Source organism: Myodes glareolus, chromosome 14, assembly GCF_982192425.1.
Source record: "Myodes glareolus chromosome 14, mMyoGla1.1, whole genome shotgun sequence".
Classification (NCBI taxonomy): domain Eukaryota; kingdom Metazoa; phylum Chordata; class Mammalia; order Rodentia; family Cricetidae; genus Myodes; species Myodes glareolus.
In genome coordinates this window covers 57,336,344-57,351,036 of record NC_142039.1, presented here as the reverse complement: position 1 = coordinate 57,351,036, position 14,693 = coordinate 57,336,344, and the positions used below count along the sequence as shown (strand labels likewise).

Here is a 14,693-nt window from a genome sequence, read left to right as displayed (position 1 = left end):
TGAGAGCTACATCTGTGTTAAGCTTCTGCCCTGTGCTTGGGCATGGTCTTTTCTCAACCTTTCACAGTCTTGGCTTATTTCCTAAGCTAGCATTATAAAGCCCTTTCTCAAGAGCAGACAGTGCAGGAATCATGGAATAGCCCAGAGGGTACCAACAGCGGGGTGGACACAGTGCCAAGTGTGGGAGACACTCAAAACAGGTGTGTGTGCAGGTGTGTGTAAGGCAGATACTCGGTGGAGGCGTCTGCACGCACTGCCTGCTGGTGCCCTGCCTTGGTATCTGATGACTACCGACTGCATCACTGTCCTAGGGTGGCTACTTAAAACTGAAAGACCCCCGGAGTGGGGAGACTCTCACTCAAGTCTCAGGATAACACGATCCCCCCAGTAACTCACGAGAGACTGTCCTTACTGCAATCACACCAGGTTTATTTGACAAGAGAGGAACCAGTGCACTGGGGGCCGAGACTCATAACCCACGCAGGGGAGGAGTTCGACCCCGAGTCACTGGGAGAAGTGGTTTTTAAGGGAAGAAACCACAGCCCAGTAATCCGAAGGGGGTAGGGAGGGCGTCATAGAAAATTCCGAAAATCCAGTGATGATCACAAGGGGGCAACTCCCTGTTTCTCAAGATTATTCTCAAGATTACAATCTAACTTTATCTTCAGCTAGTTCCTGAAACAGTCACTGAACCGACAAATCCTAGATTTCTGATTCTTCTCTCCCTGCTTAGAGTTTTGGCTCTATTTTTTCCTGCTAGGGGGAATCTGGATTTATTCAGGTCTTTCAAAACCACATTTTCTTTTTTTTATGACTTTAATTATTCTAACTTTATTTTACCTAATGTACATTAGTCTTTCGCCTGCATGTATGTCAGTGTGAGGGTGTCAGATCCCCTGGAGGTAGAATTACAGGCAATTGTGAGCTGTCATGTAGGTGCCGGGAATGGAACCCAGGTCCTCTGGGAGAACAGCCAGTGCTCTTAACTACTGAGCCATCTCTCCAGCCCCGAGAATCGTATTTTCTAACAAAGTACTCGGTCCTCTTAGCATTCCATCTGGAGCTTTGGAGCTTACTAAGTGTGCCTCGCTCTTTCTCTCTCTTTTCCTTCCCCCATTGACAGATACCATTTGTCTGCCTAACTGGAACATATTTCCACACGGCGTTTGTTCTCTTTATCTCTTCACTGTCAAAATCCATCCCCACCTCCGGCACGGCACGGGGCACGTTCTTACACCATTCCCGCCTTTGACTGGTTAGCTCCTCTCTGACCTTCCCCAAGCTCTGCAACCATCCAGCATTCTGTGTTTATTTTCTGTGAGCAGGATGACAAGCGACAATGAGCAGTGTGTGGCAGAGACAAGGAACACAAAGACGGAGGTCACGTCGCTTGCTCTTGGAGGCGCAAATGCCGAGGAGGAGGTGGGGTAAGGAGATGTTTACTACCGGGTCACCACGACTTGGTGCTGGAAGAAGCAGTCTTGGCTATAGGAGAGCCAGATAAGGAACACCAGCTGTTTTGGAGGAGGGCATCAGAAAGGCCTAAAATGACAGGTCATCTGCTGCGGTCACACAGCACAAAGAGAAGTCGGATTTGATTGGTAGAAAGGGAATCCTTAATGGCAGGGTGTCATCAAACAACACTAAATAGAACAATGTAGACTGCAGAAATGTTAGGGTCCAGAAGTTGTTGGCGGTTAAAGTGTGGGTCATTTTATAAAAAGAGATGAGGGTAGGGGGATGGGTGAAGTGCGGAGGATGGAGGTCATGGCCCTGATGGTAATGGGAAGCCAGGGCAAAGCTTTAAGCAGGGATGGATGTGTTCACAAGCCCGCCTGACCACACTGGGCACTTACCACCATCACACACTGGCACCAAAGTTCCCCGGTCACCAAACCTCACAGAACTCGTTAGACCTAGATTTTAAAATGTTTTAAAATAAAGAATTGGCTTTTGAATTGAAAATAGCTCCCCCAACATGTCTGCCTACCACCTGTTTAAAGAACAAATACTCCATGCAGAATTTTGTTCCTAGCACACAGTATGGGGCCTAAAAGAAAGACTTAAAAAAAAAACTGGATATATTTGTAGTGAGCTTATAAAACACTTACTTGGAGTGTTTCCTACAGTGTTTTGCTAGTGGTATTATTATTCCAAAACATAATAAAATACCCATGGGAAGAAATGTAAAGAAACAGTGAATTCAGTGGCTGAGAGAACACAGCCTTCACAACTCTGAGCCTTTGGACACGTTTTCAAAATTGTTTTTGCATTGAGAATTGAACCCAGGGTTTTATGTATGTTGAGCATCCTCTGGTCCATGAGTTACACCTTTAGCCCTTCCTATTTTTTAAAAGCCCTACACACACACACACACACACACACACACACACACAATATGTGATTTATTTTACGTATATGGATGTTTTATCTACATGTACATCTATTTGCCCACCAGAAGAGGCCATCAGATCATGAGACTACAGTTGTGGATGGTTGTGAACCACCCACCATTTGGATACTGGGAATTGAACCCCTAAAAGAGAAGACAGTACTCTTAACCTTAAGATTAACTCTTAATCTTAAGTTAACAGATTAACTCTTAATCTTAATATCTCTGCAACTCAATATTTTTGTTTTGTTTTGTGTTGTTTTTTGTTTTTCGAGACAGGGTTTCTCTGTAGCTTTGGAGTCTATCCAAGCCTGTCCTGGAACTAGCTCTGTAAACCAGCTGGCCTCGAACTCATGATGATCCACCTGCCTGAAAGGCACGTGCTACCTGGCTGCAGCTCAATATTTTAAAAATAGAAACAGATAGACAGTCAAAGAAAATAACAACAAGCAAAACCAAAACCAACAACAAACCCCAGCTCCCCTTCCCCCAATAAAAAGCAAAACAAAGAAATTTGTGGGGTTAAAGGGGGGGCAATTAGCTCCAAATCAAAACAACCACAAACACAAACAGTATGGAGTTCTGGCTGCTCCTGGCTGCTCCCCAGCACAAAGAACAGCGCTTGTCACAGTAAGAACTAAAGAAGCGGTTGATGTCTGAAAATGTCGAGTCAGTCTAGTTCACTGAAAGGTGCTTGCTGCCAAGACTGACGGCTTGTGTTCCATTCTCCAGGACACATGTGGTAGAAGAAGAGCACTAACTGTCATCTGACATGCCGCGGCATGTGCGTGGGCGTGCGTGTGCGCATGCGTTACCATGAAGAGATAAAGGCAGCTAGGTCATTACTTGGAAAAACTTCTTTTCCACTCTGTGTGAGTGCGAAGTCCTCAAGACACTTCATTTCCTTTCTTCTTTACCAAGATCTCCCGGGGGGCTGGGGATGTAGGCCAGTTGATCAGAGTGTCTGCCTCTCAAACAGCAGGCCCTGAGTTCAATCCCCAGCACCTCAGAAAGTAAGCATACTATCAGAAGCCTGCAATCCCAGCCTCCGAGGTGGAAGAAGGAGAATCAAAAGTCCATGGTCATCAGCACGCCACCACACAAATTTAAAGTCAGCCTGTACTGCATAAAACTGTCTCAAAATAAATAAATAAATAAAAATAGAAAGGAAGGAAGGAAAGAAGCAAGGAAGGAAGAAAGAAAGAAGTCTCATACTTATTACTGAAGCAACCTACAATTACTGAGCATAAAGACAAAGGAAAGAATCTTTCGCCCTAAGGAGTGTTCACAGCATGGAGGGCAGTGACTCTGCCAGCCTGTTGTGGCGAGATGACAGTGACCTGTAACAGCTTAAACCCACTGTCAGTTATCTCGTGTGAAATTCCTCGGAAAACCCACTTCCTGGCTTCCAATAGCTCCTTTTGGAAACATAACTGATTTGATTACATTTTCACCCGACGTCACTGTGGGGGCTGGGTAGAGAAGGGGTGGATCACCAGAGAGAGAGACACACACACAGAGACTGAGAAGGCAGAAGGAATTGGCCAACCTTGCTCTTGTTTCTTGATCCTAAAAGTCTGTTAAGAGGCCACGGTGAAGCACACAGTCAGGTGCTCCCACCACAGTGATGGGGAAAACGTGAGAGGCCGTGGCGAGAGGGTAAACTCCATTTCTCTTATCGCCACAGTGATTGAGGGCAGTGTCTTAGCCCAGTTGCTGTTCCCACTCCCAGCCCCTGAGAACGTTCACTGATGGCTACTCCCCATGTCCTCTGACTGGCTTAGAGAAGAGGAGTCAGACCAAAGCGTGCTTTAGGGGACACAAGGAAACGGGCACAGAAGTGTGTGTGTGTGTGTGTGTGTGTGTGTGTGTGTGTGTGAGAGAGAGAGAGAGAGAGAGAGAGAGAGAGAGAGATGATACTTAATTCCTAAAGAGATTCCTTATGACTCTGGGTAATAAAGTGGACCAAAAATGTTTCATGTGTTTGCTTTCCAACACACACACACACACATACACACGTCCTTGAGAATCTCTTTTTCCCCATTCTTTGTCCTTTCTGGTAGAACATTTCTTTCTGATATGCAGGGAGGAAGAAATGACTATTCCTTCTTTCCCTGCTGCAGCAGAAATAGCTGAAACTTCAGGCTACCAGACCCCAGCTTGATCTGAGGCCAACGGTGTGACCCACATAAGCACACGCACTCTCCAAACTAAGGCTCCACTCATCCCCGCACGGGGATAGCCAAAGTGGACCTAACATCTGGTACACACTGTACCAACAGAGACAATACTGGTTGCCACGTGCAGAATATTGACATGTGTTTTAAACAGAAATCGGTCAAACTAGCAAGATAGCTCAGCAAGTACAGGTGCATAGCGATCTGAGTACAGTCCCTGAGTACAGTCCACAACCCTTTGACCACCACACATGGGCCCACACTCATCGTAAGCATGAACACAATAATGTCAAAATAAAACATTAAAAACAAAAAAAGAAATGGGTAGAATAGAGTTACTAATGTACCCTAATGGTTGTTGCATCCTTCTGGGAATCTCTGCCAACTGAAAACCTGGCATCTCTGAAATAAACTCTTACAGGACAGCCTATGTGTCTGTCCCTAGCCCCTGGGCTTCTCTTCTTCCCTTTCTGCCTCTAAGGCACAGTCCCAGAAAATTCTGAGACTACCCTTCTAGTTCAGCCATTAGCAATGCTGAATTATGGGAGACCTAAATATGTATAACTCCCTTGAGTCTAGTATGAAGATAGCTTCCAACAGAACTCGAAAATATGCCAAAGATAAGGCTGCAACTCAGAAAGTCGGGAACTATTTTAAAAATGGCAGGTATATGGCCATCTTTACCCAGAACTGACGCCCTCCAGTCATCTGGCGCAATACTGGAAAGCAGCATGCTGGGACACTCCCCTGTAGCTCACACGACTTATGGGCAGCAATTTTGAAAAGCAGCCCGGGTCTGAATCAAAGGAGGAGTTTGTTACTGTCATCGGCTGACAGCTGCCTGGCATACCTTGGCTCCGTTTCCAAGTCACCATAAACCATCAAAAAGACTTCCCATGGGTGAAGGCACAAGGCTGTAAACAGGAATGGCTAGAGGAAAAAAAAAACACTGGGGACTGAAAATTGAGAATTCTGTATGGACGGACTCCAGCCACACTCCCCGTGTGTCTGTTACCCACTCCTCTAGGCAACGAAACATCAGGCTGGGTTTGTTCAGCAGAGACTAATTGAGACCTGGGCACCAGAGTGAATCAGAGCGAAGCTTTATGAACATCCGAACAGGTGTCCCAATGTGTAGAAACAGCCCCGCCCACAACCTTGCATGGAATTTACTCAGTGACTTCCTTCAGACAGAAACATGGCCTGCTCCACCTCAAGTGTTCTAGAATGCTGACTTAAAGACCCATCTCCCAATGCTTGAGACTTCAGTCCTTATGATGGACTATGACTAGTGTAAACTCTAAAGATGGGGTGAAACCCCAACTCGCATCCAGCACACAGTAGAAGGTAGAACCACAGCGTTGCCAGTGGCTGAGGTATCCCTTAGATCACAGCTTCTTGGATATTTATAAGACCACAGAACCAGCACAAAACTGTCCGGAAACGCAACCAAACTCATCATTTTCAAGAACTTAAAAAAAAAATTCCTTCAAGTAACTTAAATGAATGCATTCTGATTACTCAGTAAGAGGTAGCAAAGGAGCCATTGAGATGGATGGGCAGGTAAAGGCACTTGCTATCCAGCCTCAGGCCTGGGTTCAATCCCTGGGGCCAATGTGATGGAAGAAGAGAATGACCCCCTCGAGCTGTCCTGACCTCACACACACACACACACACACACACACACACACACACACACACATCTGCAATCTGAAAATAAAGAGTAATATGACATTTTAAGACACATTGTCAATGACAATTGGGCACTGACCTGGAATCCTATTGAGTGTCACCCAGAAATGCTCATCAGGGCTATAGGTATCTTTAGACCACTCTAAGAGATCAAGGGCCCTTTGGTCATTCATGATAAAGCTGACAAAGTCTCTGGTGAGGGCCACGTAGGCCGTGCCAAAGTATATGGTCAGCTGGTGAGGAGGTGGAGTTTTCAAAGTGTTCGTTTTTCTCATAAAAAATCCGCCCTTGCCTGTATGTTCTTGGAAGACATACTTAGTCCGGACAATTGCATGCTCTGGAGGCAGCACCCCTGGGGTGATGTTTTTCCCCTTAAATCTTTTCAGATGGTGAATTATTTCCTTGTTGGTTTTCAGGGGGAAGTCCTGCCCGCAGGTGTTGAGGACATATTTCCAGGGGACCTTGGAGGCCAACAGATCTTCCATGCAGTACAGGTCTGCCTGGAGCCGGGAGAAGCCACCATAGACCACCTTCTTAGTCTTAGAAGCTAGAAAAGCGTTCGGGAAGCACTCGAGTAACTGCCACACCGCTTTTTTAAACTTCCCGGGAGCTTTCTCATCCACGTGCACGCAGTAGACATTCTGGGGCATGTAAATGGCCCTGAAGAGCCTTTCAAAGGTGTTGAAGTCTTTGTGGATCACCATGGTGTAGGCCAGGGGGAAGGCAGCCTCTTCTTCCGACAGGGGTCTGGTGATATAGTGGCTCTGAGTCTGGTATAGTTGGCAAGAGATTCTTCTTCCCAAAGGATGTGGCAATGTATTCCCCCACATGGAGAACGTATGATTTCGTAAACCGTAATCACAGGCGACGACAGATGTCTTTTCGCTGGAGCTGTTGAGCGGCTGGTAGAAGCTGTACGGGCTTAGCTGACTGTGATAAAAGACCACAAAAATCACCACGCTGAGCGCAGTGAAAGCGAAAACGCAACTCATCCATAGGTTCATTATTTTCAGTTCCAGGCGGGAAGAATTATCTCCGGGGACTGAGAAGCGCTCACAGTTCTGAACGCCTAGGCACGAGAGGCGGACCTGGTTCCCCCAGATTCGCTGGCTTCTCCCGCAGAGTTGCGGGCTCGCGCTCCCCAGTTCTCAAAGCGCAGATCTCCAGTGCTAAGTCTGGTCCATCCTCCGGGATGGGCTGGAGAGATGCGCAGCTTTCCCACAGCGCGCGCGCTCGCAGCCGCAGCCCAAGCCAGTAGCCCCTAGCTGCCAAACCCACGCCAGCAGGAGCCCAGCCCCGCCCAGCCTCCGAGAAGCCTTTTCGTAGGCAAAGAAAAAGCAAGAGGTGCCTCCAAGTAATCAGCGCTCTGGAACCGAGTGCTGGGACCAGGAACCGACTTTCTCAAGCATCAACCCCACCCACCTCCCCTCCTACCTTCTAAACTGCTTTTTATTCTAGCACACCCCGGGCCTTCCAGAAGCGGTGGCTCTGTTTTCTGGCCAACCTTAGGGCAAGGGCTCCTAGGTGTTTGTTTCTCTTCTTTCTAGTTTATTTTTTCATTTCAGGGTTATCTCTGTAGAGATAAAGGAAAAAGGCTTTGCAACACGCCTAAATAGATAATCAGCAGTAAAAAAGAAAGAAAAACTTTGTGGTGAGCCCTGCTGGATTAAATAATCATTGCCTGTGTTCTTCTTACTCTGACGACGAGAAGAGGGAACTAAGAATCAAACCACGGGTCGCGATTTGAAGGTGACTTCTCATATCAGTGGGTCTGAGCTGAGGACACTGTGGCGAAATGTGATAGCCATTGGTTTCCGTTTCACATAGAGCTTCAGATGTCTTGAACTGTCAACGCAGTATTATTTGCAATGTCCGAGCACCTAGCCACGGAGTCTCCTTTAACAGCAGGATGCCATCACATTTGTGGTCATTTCATAAAACTCCTGGGATTCTCTATTCTCTTTCCCGCCCACCCTACTCTCGCCCTTCCTGGACTCTGAAGAAAGAACAAATGCTTCTGGGCTGTTGTAAAATTCCTGGAAGTATCAGTCATTGTGACTCAGGGAAACCAGGAAGAGCAGGTCTGGTGGCAAGACTCGGAATTCTTTTAGTTTACCTGCACCCTGGCGTGGCCTGCCAGCTCACAAGGAATGCGGAGCGAGCACTTGGGGAACCAAGGCTGATCCTATGCCGATTTCTAGAGGAACGAAGCTGGGAGACATTGGCAGCTGCTCCAGGGAGAAGTTCCTTGCCTCTGCAAGCGCCAGGCCCTCCCTCTAAGAAATGGCACAAGTGCCTCACTGCAGATCCCTTTGATTCAATGAGACTCCTCCTGCTCATACCCCAGCAGGAAGCAGGCTCCTTTCTGAGTGTGGATTCAGAAAGTGTTGCCTTTGGTTACATTTTCCTCTTTTGAAAAGTAGCCTATACTAGTAGATCCTATTAATGAACTGATATTTTGATTTCTGTGTCTAATAATATAAAAGAAAATTTTTATCTTACAGCTTTTTGGGGGGATGGAGCATTTCAAGACAGGGTTTCTCTGTGTAGGTTTGGAGCCGGTCCTGGGATTCATTCTATAGATCAGACTGGCCTCGAACTCACAGCAATCTGCCTGTCTCTGCCTCCTGAGTGCAGGGATTAAAGACATGTGCCACTACTACCTGGTTTACCTTAAAGCTTTTAAATGGGTTAATTAATCCCTCAAACTCACACCTTGAACAGGGTGTGGCAGTTTAATCCCTGCAACCTCCGCATTTGGCAGGCTGAGACAGGAAGATGGCAAATTCCAAGCTCTAGGCTAGCTCAGGCTACAAATGAGATTGTGTCTCGGCAAAGCAATCAGACTGGGTGTGATGGTGCAGTCCTTTAATCCTAGCACTTGGGAGACAGAGGAGGTGGATCTCTGGGAGTTTGAGACTGGTCTGGTTCATATAGAAAGTTCCAGGACAGTTGGGGTTACACAGAGAAAGCTTGTCTCAAGCAAACACACACACACACACACACACACAAATCAACTAAACAAAATCCTTTTTTTTTTCTTTATCTTCACCCCCCCCAATTTGGTTCAAGAAAAAATTAATCACAGAGAGACAGACAGACAGAGAAAGACAGAGACAGAAGAAAGAGAATGCTATATAAAGGGAGTACCCAAATAGACCATTTTGATGGCTTCATTCATTTATGCAAAATATATCCTTGGCTGGGCAGTGGCTAACAGCAGAGGGGAAATTAGAGGTTCTAATTTTGCTCCTCCCCTTTGCCCCAAACTGATCTTACAAAGGGAGTGTCGATGGATATCAAAGTAAAGAATTCAAGAATTTATCATCAAGCAGATTTTACTTGGGAGATGGGAGCGGGGTGGAGGAAGAATGGGAGGCTGGGATGTTGGCATGCAATTTATGGTTTAAAGGCATAATATAGGGCCACTGCCACCACCACCACCAAAACCATATGTCACCATTTCTGTAGTTTACCCAAACCATACCTTGCCAAGCACTTCTGTAGTTTGTGCTGGCACATCGGCCCTAGCTCTGATGAACGGGCTGGGAGGAAGCTGCCATGCCTTTTTCTTGACTAGCCTCAGCAGTAGGTTTGTTTGGCCTGGTCTCTGTGGTAACCAGGCAGGCATTTCCCTTCTAGCAATTGAGTGGGAGAGCAGAGCGATTAACTTCCATCGCGGGCATTATTTCTGCTCTGTTCACGCCACTTGGATATCACTACTAAAAACTGTCCTCAAGTGAACATTTTGTATCCTGCCTCTCTGCGGCTCAGGATAACCTTTATGATCACAAAAGAGGCAGAAGAGAACTAACAGCGCACAGGGTTAGGCCCACGTACCAACAAAGAACTGAGCAATCAGGGAGGCTGACACAGGACCATCCTCGCTGCAAGGACCGACTTCTCATTAACTTTGAAGAGGCTTTTCTTCCAGTTAACAGAAGCAGAACACGGTTAGAACTCTAGGTGTGATTCTTGGCTGTGGAACCAAGGGGATGCTGGTTTATTTATTAGCTGACATAAGACTTGCATCTGCAGGGCACAGCATTGTCATTCAGCATGTCCCCGCATCATTCCAGGGTCGCATCAGAGTTTCACGTTCATTGCTCAGTTACTATTATTTCTGTTAGGAGCCCTCTATCTTCCTGCACTGGTTACTCTGAAAGGCAGAATTAAGTTTTGATCGTGGCTACCCTCCTGTGCCACACCACAGAACCTGTACCCAGGCACAAGTTGAATCCTGCATGGCTTCGCTCATTCGTGGGTGTTCCAAAAGGAACGGGTCGATTGAGTCCTCCAGACTCCAGCGAGATCACTCCAACCTGTCCTGTATGGAAGGCTTCTGTTATGTCTGTCCAGCAGCTTCTGATTCTTCGGCCCAAAAGGAGGTCAAAAAGCAAACAGAAAATCCTTCAGCAACCAACACAATGATCAGAAGCTGTGGGTAGGCCTTGTGTTCTCCCGTGCAGGGGGAAATGAGAGCCTGCTGCTGGGGGAAGCAGGAAGGCTGAGCTGACAGCTAGAGTTAGCACCTGGCCAAGGTGTGTGGACATCAGAAGAGGGAGACGGTGGTGGGGGAGGGAACGAGAACCTGTACCCCTTCCCTCCCAGAGCAAGCATCTCCCTTGCCTTGCTAGCAACTAACACCATACTGAATCAGGAACCTGGACCAGTCAGCTCTTCTGACGTTCCAAAGCATGAGAATAATCTGACTTTCATCAGAATAATTCACAGCTTTTAAATTGCTATCAAATAATCAACAGATTTAAAATCTTTGATTTTAAAATCAAAGGGGACACACACACACACACACACACACACACACACACACACACACGCACAATTGTACTTGGTACTCAGAATGACCCTTTTACCACCTCCCATTTACACATCAAAACTCAAACAGTATTAGTCCCTTTGGAAGCTGGCCTTATTCACTCTTTTTTAGCATACCATCATAACAAACTTTCTTAGAGTCAAGCAGGGATATGGGACCAACAAACAGATGCACCCTATTGTGAGCAACAGGTGATGATCCAAGAAGGAACCAAGTTCAAGTTCAAAATCTCATGTGGTTATTTAGATTCTAAATAGTCATCATGGTAGAGCTCAGAACCCTTCTTTTTATTTAGGCTCTGTTTATGTAGCCAACACCGGCTTTGAATTCACTTAGGTAACCCAGGCTGTTCTCAGACTCTCAGCAATCCTCCTGTCTCGTCTCAGCCTCCTGAGGCCCGAGACTACAAATTGTCTGCCACCTCCATGCCTCCTTTCAATGACTGGCTTGTTACTGTGTAAGACTAACATCTCAAGTTTTTACAAAACTAGGTAAATTCTTAGCCGTGAAAGGACTTGAAGACCAAGAAGCTTGATGTCAGCACGTCTAGATCAACGCCAGATGTTCCTCTGAAAATCAGCAGAGTACAAAGGCTAAATAGAAATTCAAACCAACAGGCACACAGCCTGCTCATTTTGTTTGAAAAATCTGCTTTTCTCTTTGCTAAGAAAATAGCAAATGGCAGATGCTCCAGGGACCCAGGCTTGAAAGATCACAGAGGCTTCAGTCGTGGCCCCAGGGGACCATGATGGCTTCCTAGGACTGTGTGGCAGCCTGGGGCCAGACCACAGGGGTCATGAAGTCAGGGGTGAAGGCAGGCAATGGCCTCCATCACCAAGCTGGGATGCTAAGTCAAGAGTATAAAGAACAAGTCCCTGGGAAAGGTCGGTCTTTTCCCTCTGCCCATCAAAGAGTCCAAAAATGATGACTTTTTCCTGCAGGCAACCCTCAAGGGTTAGGCTTTGAAGATCAGGCTAGTGTATAAGAAGACTCATACTAGCCATTAGACTAGGTTCACCTGCAGGGAAGTGGTGGCGCACGCCTTTCATCCCAGCACTAGGGAGGCAGAGGCAGGCGGATCTCTGTGAGTTCGAGGTCAGCCTGGTCTACAAGAGCTAGTTCCAGGACAGCTAGGACCGTTACATGGAGAGAACTTGTCTCAAAACAACAACCAAAGATTTTGTCACCATTGGAAACTAAAATGGTCACGATGGCCTTGGTGTTAACTTCTCTAACTTGATCAAGATCCTCACTGATCCTGTGCAGACAGGCTGCTAAAATAACACGGTTATGTCCATGCCATCCTGTGACTGGGGACAGACCTCAGCACTGCTTCCCCTACTCCCCTTCTGTGTCCAAGAAGCTGATGCTGGTTATAATGACGGCTCCACCTCAACAGCGGCTGCACTCACACATGGGTGACTTCACTGAGGCCACTTCTGATGTCACCTCCTAGACCTCTGACCTCTGGAAACTCCACACCATGTTCATCAGCTCTCCCTATCAGAAACTCATGGATCATCTTCTGAAAATCCCGTGCCAGAGTCTCCCTGCATAGGATATAGGACTCACAGACATTTTGTTGCTCTTGTTGCTTTTGTTCTCCTGTATCCCGGGGGCTGGTCTTGAACTCACTATGTGGCCCTTTTGCCTATATCTTTAAAGACTGGGATTCCAGGCAGGAGCCAACCATGCCTGGGCAAGCACTCTATCAACTGAGCCACCTCCCCAGCAACCCTATAGTGTTTTATACAAGAAAAAAAACCAAGCGAGTTAAGCCTGTTTCTTGAACAACAGAAGTCCCACACTTTTGAAAGCTATCTACTCATTTTGTGTGTGTGTGTGTAGTGCTGTGTGTGTATGTGTGTGTAGTGCACTGACTCCGGCGCACTAGGGAAACACACCACTGCTGTGCCGCTCACCAGTCCGGCCATCTGTTTGAACTAATCATTTTGTGCTCAAGAGAGTAGGCTTGTGTTGCCTAGAAAACTCACAATCGTGATCCAACTTTTTCTCCAAAAATTCCAGGCAAATATGTTTATCATAATGCCTCCTCTGAAAGGGCCAGGTAGTGGATATTTTAAGCCTGTGGTTAGCTCGGTCATTCATTCTCTCGCTGTGACTCCACACGGCTGCTGGAGCCCAGGTGTGACAACGCCATCCAGTGACGCTTCCGCAGTCACTGAAATCGGAAAGCAGCACAACTCCTCAGGAAGCAATCTGCTCTTTCGATGCTGTTCTCAACTGGCTGAAAATCAAACCAGGCTGGCGGTGGTGGCACCCAAGTTTGATCCCAGCACTCGGGAGGCAGAGGCAGGTCTGCAGAAAATCTAACCAGGACTGCAGAGATAGCTCAGCAGCTAAGAACAAGGGGTATTGTCGCAGAAAGATCTGGGTTCTGTTCCCAGCACGCACATGGCAGCTTACAACCATGACCCCAGTTCTAGGGAACCTAATACCCTCTTCTGGTCCCCACAGATATCAGGCACACAGTACACATGGTGCACAGACACATATGCAAGCAAAACACTCATGCACATATTATAAAAATTTTAAGAAGAATCTTAAAGAGAAAAAAAACTGAAGCTAGGCGTGGTGGCATATGCCTTTAGTTCCAGCACTCAGGAGCAGAGGCAGGCAGTTCTCTAGAGTATAAGGCCAGCCTGGTCTACATAGTGAGCTCTAGGACAGGGGTACACAGAGAAGCCTCGTCCTGAAAACAAGCAAACCAAAGCAAAAAAGGGGAAGGAGGAGGAGGAAATAGTGGACAATACCAGAACAGGCCAGGGTAAGGCCACAGACAATCTCAGACTGATTTCTGCCCTAAATTTTTTTATTCTACCCCTCAGGCTGAATACTGCCACATACCTGTTGCTGAAATCCATTGTGCCATCTGCATCTTTGCCCAGGAGGAAGGAAGGGGTGATGGGAACCTTGATCATCCTCAAACAAACAGGGACGCCCTTTTACCTACCCTGTTTGTCAGGGCGCAGTGCTGGGCTTAGGAAGAGTTTTGACAAGTAACTGACACTCTTAACCTCAACTTCCTCATCTGTAGGATGCAGATAGCAGAAGCTCCAAGGTCGTGGAGATGAAATGGGCCAGTGTGCACAGAAGCACTGGCACACATATCCTGGTACCACCCATTCCTGGTTTCTAAGAGGGCAACCAAAGAATCAAGAGTGGACAAATTGGTTTGGCTAGCTCTAGACATGACCGGGCAGACTGATCCTGTCATTTATGGTGGATGTTCCTGTATGCCTCAGTTTCCTTTCTTCTTCTTCTATAAAATGGAGATATTAAAACACAGCTGGATGGAGATGGAGAGATGGTTCAGTAGTTAAGAACACTAACTGCTTTTCCAGAGAACCCAGGTTCTATCCCCAGCACCCACACGGCAACAACTACTGGTAACTCCAGACCCAAGGGATCTAGCACCCTCTTCTGGTATCCACAGGGACCAACCATGTATATGGTACCCAGGCACATATGCAAGTAAACACACATACATATGAACATTAAAAATAAGAGCTCACAGTGTCTTACAGTCTTATTACAAGATTGAACTAGGCAAGTACAGCACAGTGTGGTGGCC

At 46.9% G+C, this 14,693-nt stretch overlaps 1 protein-coding gene across 2 annotated transcripts in view; it reads right to left on the bottom strand.

Moving 5' to 3' along the window:
- LOC125391899 (N-acetyllactosaminide beta-1,6-N-acetylglucosaminyl-transferase) overlaps positions 1–14,693 on the bottom strand; it is a 62,506-nt gene that overhangs the window by 28,805 nt on the left and 19,008 nt on the right. Inside the window, exon 1 of one of the 2 annotated variants that reach the window (XM_048421605.3) lies at positions 6,341–7,608. The exons of the other annotated variant lie outside the window; for it this stretch is intronic. Within the exon in view, the coding sequence (XP_048277562.1) occupies positions 6,341–7,265 (925 nt within the window). The 5' untranslated portion in view covers positions 7,266–7,608. Of the gene's footprint in view, positions 1–6,340; positions 7,609–14,693 lie in introns of those variants that run through there. 2 annotated transcript variants of the gene reach the window in all.